An 11,203-nucleotide genomic window follows, 5' to 3' on the forward strand; every position below is an offset into this window, starting at 1 on the left:
CCCACCCCTGCTGACCGCTCAGTCAAATTAAGAATTTGATTGGGTGAGGGCTCAGTCCAGGCTCACTCCACAACGTGACTGCTCTCAGGTACATCTGGTTACGACCCGCACGCGCATGCACACACACACACGCACACACACACACACACACACACACACACACACACACACACACACACACACACACACACACACACACACACACACACACACACACACACACACACACACACAGTGGGAGTAACAAATGGATAAATTAACACTGAGGATTTTACTGTGTGTACATGGAAGGGTATTCGTGTGTGTGTGTGCACATGCATTATTGACTTTGCTACTCCCGATTAGCTGTATTGACGAGCTGTTGGTTGAGATGGCTTATACAAGAGCCCAACAGGGTGCCATGGATGTTCTGTAGAGCACGCCCTGTGACCAAAAGACTGCAGTGTAAATTAAGAGTGAATGTACATATTACTGTGAAATGAACTGTCCAGGTGTACAACATTACATTCACACACAGAAACAACTGCATATCTAATACTAGAAAAGGTGCCCTTCTGTGGCAAAATGTTTAGGAGCAATATAAACATGTGTGTGTGACGAGGCTTGGCCTGTTTTAGCGCCACCATGAGGCGGATTTGAAAACTGTGCACAGTTTCACCACAATCGGACACTGCGTTGAGTAGTTGTGGCGATTTGTACAAAACGGGTACAAAGCGGGCTACTCCTGAAAAGTTTAGAAGCCAATCGTAGCCAATGAGGGTGGATTATGAGAAATCAAACGAACCCGTCTTGATCACATGACTATGAAGAGCATGTGTACCGATTTGCGTGAAATTTGGATAAAATCTGACTAGAAAATGTGTTTTACATATGTCGGCCTCCTGGTGGCGCTATAAAGAGCAGATGTGAAAGATTCCAGGCAAAGGTTTTTCCTTGGCCTCTAGGGAGTTGGCATACAAAGTTATCCACAGATCCATGTAGTTAGAGGTAAAAACACTTTTCGGCCAGTTATAGCGCCACCATGAGGCTGAGTTAAAAAGTTCCTGTGGCATTTCTTCCTCGGCCTAGTGGGAATGTGCGTGCACAATCTCACGGAAATCACACAATGTGTTCATGATTTGCAGCATTTTGTTTGAAACTGAGCACTCCTGCGAACTTTGGAAGCCAATCTTAGCCAATCAGAATGGAGTCTGAGAAATCTGAAAGACCTGTTTCGTTGAATGGCTCTAGAGAGACTACCATACCATGTGTGATGTTTGGACAAAATCTGTAGGTGTACTGTCCAAAAACTTGTTTTGCACAAAGCGGCCTCCTGGTGGCGCTATAACAGGCCGTTCTGGAAATTTTGGAGCAGAGATTCATCGTTGGCATGCAGGGAGTGTGTGTGCAAAATTGCACCACCGAGCGAACGCAGCCGTGTACGGTACCATACCTGCGGTTCTTATCCTCCATCTGCAGCATGTAGACCATGTCGTCAGAGAGCAGCTGGGCGCGGGCGTGTGTGCTGCTCACGTTCTCGCCCCACTTCAGCTTCAGGCTCTGGGGTCCAGCCGCGGAGCACTCTAGAGGAGGCGGGGCTGGAGGGAGGGGGCGTGTCCGCGCCACTAGCGACGGGCTCAGGGGGCTGGAGCCGATGGCATTGACCGCCTGGATCTGCACACTGCATCAGGTGCACACACACACACACACACAGGGAAGAGAGGAAAGAAAAGACGGAGGGTGTGATGATGAAGTGGGCTTTAGTTTAGTTAAGAGGCGAAACTACATGTTTGTGGAGGTAATGGGAAATGTATGTGCATTGTGTGCCAGGGTGTTCTCTCTGTGAGTGCGCTTGTGTAACTAATGTCCTAATGGCTGCTGGGCAATTTGGGTGAAGAGCCCGCTCTGGTGTTTTAGCGGTGACCTCGGCTGAATCCCTGATCCCTGGTTATATATTACCAGTATGCGAGTACTTTTCCTGGTAGCCACACTGTCAGAGTCCTGGGTGTTAACTGAATTGTGAGTGTGTACAAAATAATGAATCAAGTACACCTGCATTGGGTCCATTTTGGTTACACTACATAAATACATGGATAAATGAAGACTGAGGATTTTACTGTGTGGTGGTCTACTTAGACCTACTGTATGTACAGGACATGTCTGTATATGTCAGAGCTATATTCACATGTAACACAATGTTGTGTTACAATGCGCTCAATTGGCCCGACTTCACACCAAAGAAAGAACATGTTGTACAAGCAGGATAATGGAGAGTATATCATGTTGATTCTGGATGTTCAATCACCAACGATGTACAGTCTACAATGTGTCATGCTGCAATGCATTGTGAGCTTGTCCAGGTTTAGAACATGGTGTTTTAATGCTTGATTTGGATGAAAAAATATGATATTTTACCGCAATATAATCTACTAATATTCGAAATATTATGGTATTCGAGTCGACTACCAAAAATAACGTTTGGTTAATGGCTTACCATACAGTATATGGGCATAAAAGGGACACAGACAGATGGGTGGAACGGGTACTCTGACACGGGTACAACGGGTATTTCATGGATCTCAAACTTCCATCGTACCGACCTGGTGCTCTACAGCCGGGCACCGCTCTAGTGTAACAAATGTGAGAACTTTTTCTACCACTGGACATTGGATGTCACACCGCTGTCTCGCCATGCCGGCCTCTGTGGCGACCTCCACTGCTGGCTTACCGACAGAACAACAATGCACACAGAACCCCCACCTTCTTTACAGAACAGCAAAGGAAACTAACGGTGCAACATTCCTGCCTCGGACAGGCTGTGTGTAATAGGGGCTTATGTCTGCACTGCAGGTTGATTAGCTGCTTAACATCCCTATGAGAGGTCATGTTGCACAGTGTCTGCCGTCTGACATTTACAGGCTGATACTCCACCTTTTATTGGATTTCATGCAGCAGCAAAGTGAATATGCCCACACACAGTGGTGGGGCACGCACACACACACACACACACAAACACACACACACACACACACACCTCCTGACAGAAAGCAATCAGTAACCACCTTTCAGTAGTCCTGCAGCTAGATGATTCATTAGGTAGAATCCCTGGAACCACAATCCCTGGTGCGTGTGCACGCACACGCACACACGCGCACACGCACACACGCACACACACACACACACACACACACACACACACACACACAGGACAAAGGGCAACACAAACTACGTATATATAAATTAAATAATGATGATGAGGGTAAGTAATGATGTGTAAAAGAAGCTCAAGTAAATAATGAGCTACTTGGAAATTCTCTGTTGTTTCATCCACCTTTGTTTCAACAAGAACCACAAGAAGCTTTAAACTTTAGAGCAAAGCAGGAACAAAAACAGAAGGGGAAAACAACACAGTATACACTGAGTTGTTAACCTAAGTACATACTTGCAACCACAAAACACAAAAAACATCAGAATTCAGCAACCTAAAAGAAACAATCACACCTGTGACATCATCATGCATCATCTCATACTGGCCAATCAGAATGCCTGTTGCCTGTGATTGGTTAGCTGATTTGCTCGTTTACATACGTAAATCTTCCCTTCAATGTCAATGGCGTTTAATGTTTTGATGTTTAATTTACGTCATATTTAGCGGAATTTTGACTCAATTTCTCTTGTTCATTGTCAATTGCAAATCTCGAGATGTGTGGGGACAAAGCTGTATATATGAGGGGCGCTCTTATCATTATGTCATCATACATCATCTCATTCTGGCCAATCACAATTTGCATCCTCACTTTTGTCTTACATTTTGGTTTACACATTTTTGTCTTCAATGTTTGCGTTTACACAAACCCTCAAACCCCCATTCTTTACAAGAGTTACCAAATTACTTACAGTAGAAGGTACTTATACAGTAGAAATCATATCAGGCTACCATAAAAACATCACCCTTATCTAAATCTTACTTAATCTTGTTTAAATGATTGCAGAGTCAGTAGTAGTCACCCGAGAGCCAAATTTGATCTATTCTCAAAAAGAATGAGTTGCTGCGAGAGTGAGGTCTAGCCAACACCCAACACCAACTCCGGATTCCTGGATCGCTTTCCTCCACAAATTCCTATCCAACATCAGGTTCTTGAGCTCTGCAGTGTTGTTATAGCCAAGCTGTCGCGCCGCAGCACGTCTACATAGGTGGTACACTTCTTTCCCCTCCTGGCTTTGCCCTCGGTTGGCTCCCATAGTGTCAATTTACTTGCCTCAAGTATTTGGTGCCTGACGCAGTGCCCTGCCAGCCTCATCCTTCTCTCTCTGACTTTGTATTAAAAAAGAATACGCTGAGCCATTTTAACTCCATTATTGTTCCCTAGGTGGTAGCATAAGCACACCTAACCTGTGCCAACCGTCCGCTCTCACTCTACGATCCTTTCATTTCAGGGTTATTCAGTGAGGCGGGGGCTGTTGTTGTGAGGACATTGATCGTTAGCCATACCCCTTAGCTCTCGTCATAAACAGTTACAGTTACAAAAGTTAATAATAAAAAAACAATCCTTCTAAATTTGCATACTGGCCATCAATATTAAGGTTCTTATGTTACAAAAATAATACTGAATGCTCTCTTACCACAGCATAGACTATTTTCAGTGCTTTGATAGCCTGGAGTTAATTTAAATGAGCTCATTAGCCTATCTGAATGTGATTAAAATGGGAAATTGGGGAAATTTACATAAATAGGCTGGCTTTCAAACTTTCTGCCACAATCAAATTCACAAGCCATTAATAAAATATATATCCTGTCAAAATCAAATTTGCATTGAATTAGCAACACATGCTGAGCACGTGCTAGACTTCTGCATGCGTCATTTCCTTTCATCGCTCAGGATAAGAAGAAGATTACAGGTCATGGTCATTTGGGGTACTATACGGTGAAGTGAACATTCATTACCACTGATGCCTTCAGTGAAGCTGTGCTTGACAGCCCTCCTGTCTTAAAGCTGCTCCAGAGACATTCAAAATCTGAAAGCAAATCTAATGGAGCAAAAGAAAGTGCTTGGCAAAGACGCCTGTCTGTGTCTACACATGGCACATCAGTTAAGACTGACGGAGAAACCAAGACTGACAAACTTCCTGGATTCACTTCCCGTATGAGTGTGATGTGGGGTTTGGAGACCAGTAATCAACCCTGATCATAGGACGTTCACTTAGTCGTGACCATGCCCACTTAGGAGACCAATTGCATATAATTTTTTGCACTATAGTGGCGAAGCATGGGATTGCCTATCCTTCTACCCTAATTGAAAAGGGGGGACCCATTTATTATCCGTTTGTCTTCTTCTACCAAACCACTCTGTTTGCACAAATCTCTCCATGCACAAATACCAATGCATGCCATAGGAAATGCAACGCACTACATTGCATCCATGCAACTGTCCTATTTACTGTACACTTCAAACTTTTATGAAAATGCATTATTGCGCAATATAACTGCCCTGCTTGTCTGTGATGTCAAATGCGTCACCACTAGAGCCCCTCCCCCCTTTTTTTGTTCTATTAAATTATTTGTTTTATTAATTTATTTTTATTCAATTATAAAAAAATATATATATATTTTTATTTCTAGTCTTTAATTAAATATCTTTTCGATTTGACAAGATGGGTTTTGTGGGAGTTTTTCAGGTACTGTCAACTCGGGACATGAAAATACAAAAAAAACATAACCGGAAATAAATGGGGATTGTTTTTGTAAACGATGGATGATTGTTGAACTGTTGATACCATTATGGCAGTCTGACCCTACAACCAACCAACAATTAAGAAACAAATCAGTCACTTTAGAAGGCTAAAGTTATTTGATACCATCTAGTTATAAAATATAGACAATACTTAGACAGTACTTTCCATACATATACCCACAAACACACCTACATTATTCTGAAATACCCTACAAGCCAAGATAACAAAAATGGGATTCTGAAACAAAACACCACACACATGTATTATGAACAGGACAATCCCCTCTCTGGTAAATAACAGAACTACCGTCATCAGGCACGCATGCACGTACGCACACACGCACATGACATGGGACCACAATTCTGTTTAAAATAGGGAAACTCGCACACTAACCCCTAAACCTAACCTCTAAATGCCTACGTCCTAACCTAACACTTTTTTACATAAACATAAAATGACCCTTTCTGTTAAGAGGACCAGGGAAATTCTCTACTATTGTTCGGGGGGACATTTGTTCTTCAAAAGCGTAGTAAGTCACGCTCGCATGCACACGCACACACACAGTGTTCCTGTCTCAGCAGCAGCTATTATGCAAGAGACCTGAGCGACGGTGTGACAAAAACAAGCCCAGAATGAAAGCTGTAATATGCAATCACCAGGCCACTTCACACACACACACACACACACACACACACACACACACACACACACACACACACACACACACACACACACACACACACACACACACACACACACACACACACACACACACACACACACACACACACACACACACACACACACACACACACACACACACACACACACACACACACACACACACACACACACACACACACACACACACACACACACACACACACACACACATCTTTTATTTCCTGGAAATAGTCAGAAATGAACACATGCACGCACGCAAACATACAAACAAGCTGGTTGCCAATGTACATGTTGTGGGTGAGTGAAAGAGGGTCTGACATCATTTCTGATGCAAGCACCAAAATTATACACCGTAAATTAACTAATTAAAGTGTACAAATGTAACTAAAGGGACCTTTAGTCCCTGAAAGGACCTCTGGCAGGGAACGGACACAGAGTCACAGACTGAAACAATGAGTTATTAATGCACACATTCCCAGCACTGACAATAGCAGCATTTACCTGATGCAGTTAATCCCACAAATAATAACACATTATTATGAAATAATGATGTGACCTGTTACTCGCTGTCAGGCTGTTAGGCCTGTGACCAGGTGACTGGACATAGTGATGTAACATACCTGTACTCGCTGTCAGGCTGCAGGCCCGTGACCAGGTGACTGGACATAGTGATGTAACATACCTGTACTCGCTGTCAGGCTGCAGGCCCGTGACCAGGTGACTGGACATAGTGATGTAACATACCTGTACTCGCTGTCAGGCTGCAGGCCCGTGACCAGGTGACTGGAGCCCGTCTCCTCGGCGATGGTCTGGCCGTCCAGCGTGACCACGTAGGAGGAGATCTCCGCCCCGTTGCTACTGGGCTCCTCCCACTTCAGGAAGAGGCAGGTGGAGGGGGAGGGGTGGTCCGACTCCGACGAGGGGGGTTGGTCCAGGAGGCAGAGGGTGGAGACCGGGTCGGGACAGGTGGCCGGGGTCTGGAAGCTGACCTGCTCGCTGTAAGGGCCCGCCCCCGCCTGATTGACCGCCTGAAAGACAATGTGAACACGCATGATATCCAATACCTTATGGAATGTTCGAAATGTATGGCCATGCTTTTTAAATCTTAGTCCAAGGGAGAGCCACACACATTTTAAGTTTTACGACAATATTGAGTTTGTCAACAACAGACATTCATTGTTATTTCTCTGGTTCCTGGCCAAAGTGTAACAAATGACTTGAAGTCATATCTATTAATCGATTACAAAAAAACATGCTTCTCATTTCGGAACCAGGCACTAACCCATTCACAGTTCACACCATGACTGTCCTTCATTACTTCACTTCATTTGCCATGGTGTGTGATAATGGTAATTTATTTCGGTCAAAGGGACTCAGGGAGGGTCACAGCTTTTCATTTCAGAGCACTCTGTTCATGACTGGCTCTAATCTAGCAAAGCACTGGACTGTTTTATTGTGAATAAAAAAATTGTTCTAAATACTGGAGGTCAAAAAGGAGTTTGGACTAGGCTGAAACTTTGGCCAAAAATGGAGCTGAGTTGATGACATTACTGAAGTCATAGAACTAATGTCATAGAACAAGGGTTCCCAAAGTTTTCAGGCCATGACCCCCCAAAATAATCATATATCAGATACCCTGTATAGACTTACTGTATAGTATACAGCTTTTACATTTACAATACAGTGTATACCCCCCCCCCCCCCCCTGCAGTTCCAGTTTGGGAACGACTGCCATAGATGACAGCCACCCTAGACTGGCCACATGAAGTCTCAGATCTACATGGAAACCACGCCATTAAAAGACCCCGTCTTGTTTACTGGATTTTGCAGGTTTGAACCCATTCGTTTTTTGAAGCATTTGCATTCCGTCCTATATGCACACTATGCCCATACATTTTAATACGAATGAGACGAGGACAAAGATGAAAGACAGGGAATGATAAAGGCTGACATGGAGAGAATAAGCGAGTTTGGGGAGAGAAAGAGATGGAGAGAAGAGATCAAGACGAAAGGTTAATGAATGGACAGAAAGACTGATGAACTGAGTCTGATGAGCTGAGCCAGATGGATGCAAGGGACACGAGAAAAGAGAACATAGGAGACGGATTAATGAGCACTTCAGGCCCCCTGAAGGAAGACAGACAGAGGGGGAAGGATACATGTAAAAGGTTTTGGGCAAGATGAAAAAAGCACAAGAGAAACAGAGACAGTAGTAGTTCTGGGTAGAGAAGCACAACTGGCAAACAAAACCATAGGGTACACTATCGGCCATTTGCAGTGTCACGTAACAGCAATACATCTGTATTCACTTCAAGGGTCCTATTTATCAAATGCCCTTCAATCTATTTTCACTCATAATAATCCGTCTCATTTTCATTGAGGGAGAAGACCTGTGCAAAAGATTCACATCTAAAATACACCTTTTGATCAGAAAAGAAAATATTACGCCGGAACGAAAAATCTGGTCAATGGGATTTTCCTATTCTGTAGTGTAGTAACTAAAACATATTTTTTCTTCCGGTGAAATATTTTCTTTTCTGCCCAAAAAGTGCATTTTATACGTGTGGTGGGGGGCTCTCAGAGTGCGTCCACTAGGTAAAACCATCTTTGTATTGGTGAGAAGCGAAAGTGTTCTTTCGACAGGCTGTGCAGTCTGTGATGCGTGCGCAGCAGATGCTTGAAATGCCCATAGCGTTAAGGAGACGTCCTTCTAACGCTATATGGACCAGAGCTCAGCTACGTCACACCCACAGGTGAAACGCTTCAGTGACAGCTGAAAATTAACGGCTGGTGACTTCATGTGTATTGGAGCCTATAGGGACCCTGACCCCCTACATGTGGGGGATCCAGGACCATTTGAATATTCCAATAAAAATAAAACAAGCGATTAATTTAACATTCACTTTTCATTTTATATTATCTTAAATTAATTCCATAGTGATATACAGTAGTATTATAATATAGACCATATGCCCCAGTATAAAAGGCACAGCAGATGCAGGGGGTGTCTCCTCCAGAATGTTCTTGACAAGTTTCAGAGCGACAGCTACAAGATTAATCTCGTAGAGGATGAAAGAGTAACATCATCTGCCGCTGTACGTTTATGGCACGGTAAATCAAGCGCACCTGGAGTTGTAGAGACGAACATGTTTCTCTAATAACAAACTTATCTATAGTGTTATAGTGTGTAACCTAATATATATTATAACTGAGGTTTGTACTTGGGGTTGGTCACTAAGAAGGACAATCACAAAGACAGTATTTATTCACACAGTATGCCTGATTTATCTTCATCTTTCAAACACACTTTGAACCGACTCTGTGATTAGATTTTGACTCGTCTCCCAGAAGATAATACGTTCACTTCTGTTTGAGTGTCGGATAAATCAAGTCCACCTCAGGCACTTCAAACAAGTTATGCTTAAATGTAATTTTGTGCAGATTTGCGAGGGGGGGGGGGGGTTTAGAGCCGGTAGACAGAGGTCACACAGCGATCAATGTACTCACAGATGTTCTCTGCACATCTGTTTATACAGTACCTGACATACAAGATGTGTGTTTTCTACTCAAACTTGCGCTCTGGCTTCTTTGCTCATGCAAAATGAATGCATACCACACACGCACACACACAAGTATTACTATGTGAACTATGTGAGGACAGCAAGAATTTATGACAGTGATTTTACGATAAAAAAATGTAAAAGCTAGAATTGTGCATTATCGGTGCACGACGCCAGCGCAACCCTAACTCTAACTTTAAATCAGGCTTAACCCTAAACCGCATAAACCTAACCTTTAGATGTAAAACAAAACGTAAAACTTTAAATACATTTTGTTTAACCATAAAACCACAAAATGGTCTTCACGATGTCTGTTTCTCATCCGCACGCACACATGTCTCATCATGTATAAACCCTATAAAGGAGCTCATAAATAAATATAGTAACCATGTAATATGCTTTCATACAATTCATAACCCAGTGAAAAGGCCACATCACAAGTGCATGTGTGTGTGTGTGTGTGTGTGTGTGTGTGTGTGTGTGTGTGCGCACGCACGCATGTTTCTGAGTGCACACACAATATAATCCTGAGTGTTCATGTAATTCTGTGAGTAAAAATAAATGACCTGTAAGAAGAAGGGGGGAGGGGGCACTTCCTATTTAATATAAGCTTTCAGAGAACCCATTACCCTTCACCTTTCACTGTGTGTCTGTACTTTGTCCAAGGTGTTTGCCTGCATTTGTATGTACACTGCTGTGTGTTTCTGTAAATGGTGCATTTATATAGCGCCTTTATCCAAGGCACTTTACATAGTTTGTGCATTACATTCACCCATTCACACACTGATGGCGGAGGAAACCACGCAAGGCACCAACCAGCACATCGGGAGAAATGAGGGGTTCAGAGTCTTGCTCAAGGACACTGACACTAACTCTGGGGGAGCCCGAATTCGAACTGGTGACCTTGCGGTTCCCATCCGGCCACTCTACCCCTGAGCCACCGCCGCTCACTCTGTGAGTGGTCTAGTGTGTGTTTATTTATTGGTGTGTGTGTGCGTGTGTGCGCGTGTGTGTGCGTGCATCAGAGTGCATGTTACCTGTAGCCTGCAGCAGTAGAAGGTGGCAGGCGTCAGGTCTGATAGTTCACACTGTGTGGCTGTTCCAGAGTAGATGAGCTCCATGGCTTCGTCCTCTCTGGCCCACTCCAGGCGGTACTCTGAAATGTCTGCCCCAGATCCCTCTGGACTCTGTAACACACAGATACACACAACCTCTGAAATGTCTGCCCCAAACCCTCTGGACTCTGT

The 11,203-nt window shown here is 43.7% G+C and overlaps 1 protein-coding gene across 2 annotated transcripts in view; it reads right to left on the reverse strand.

Moving 5' to 3' along the window:
* The window catches only part of fndc3ba (fibronectin type III domain containing 3Ba), a 147,311-nt gene that overhangs the window by 21,446 nt on the left and 114,662 nt on the right, over nt 1–11,203 (reverse strand). For both annotated transcript variants that reach the window (XM_080783955.1, XM_080783956.1), the window contains exons 22-24: nt 10,994–11,143; nt 7,141–7,424; nt 1,433–1,660 (exon numbers count right to left, since the gene is read on the reverse strand). In XM_080783955.1, coding sequence (XP_080640081.1) covers nt 1,433–1,660; nt 7,141–7,424; nt 10,994–11,143 — 662 coding nt within the window. The remainder of the gene's footprint in view (nt 1–1,432; nt 1,661–7,140; nt 7,425–10,993; nt 11,144–11,203) is intronic.

This window comes from Protomyctophum bolini (genome assembly GCF_963924005.1).
Source record: "Protomyctophum bolini genome assembly, chromosome: 15".
In the NCBI taxonomy this organism is placed as follows: domain Eukaryota; kingdom Metazoa; phylum Chordata; class Actinopteri; order Myctophiformes; family Myctophidae; genus Protomyctophum; species Protomyctophum bolini.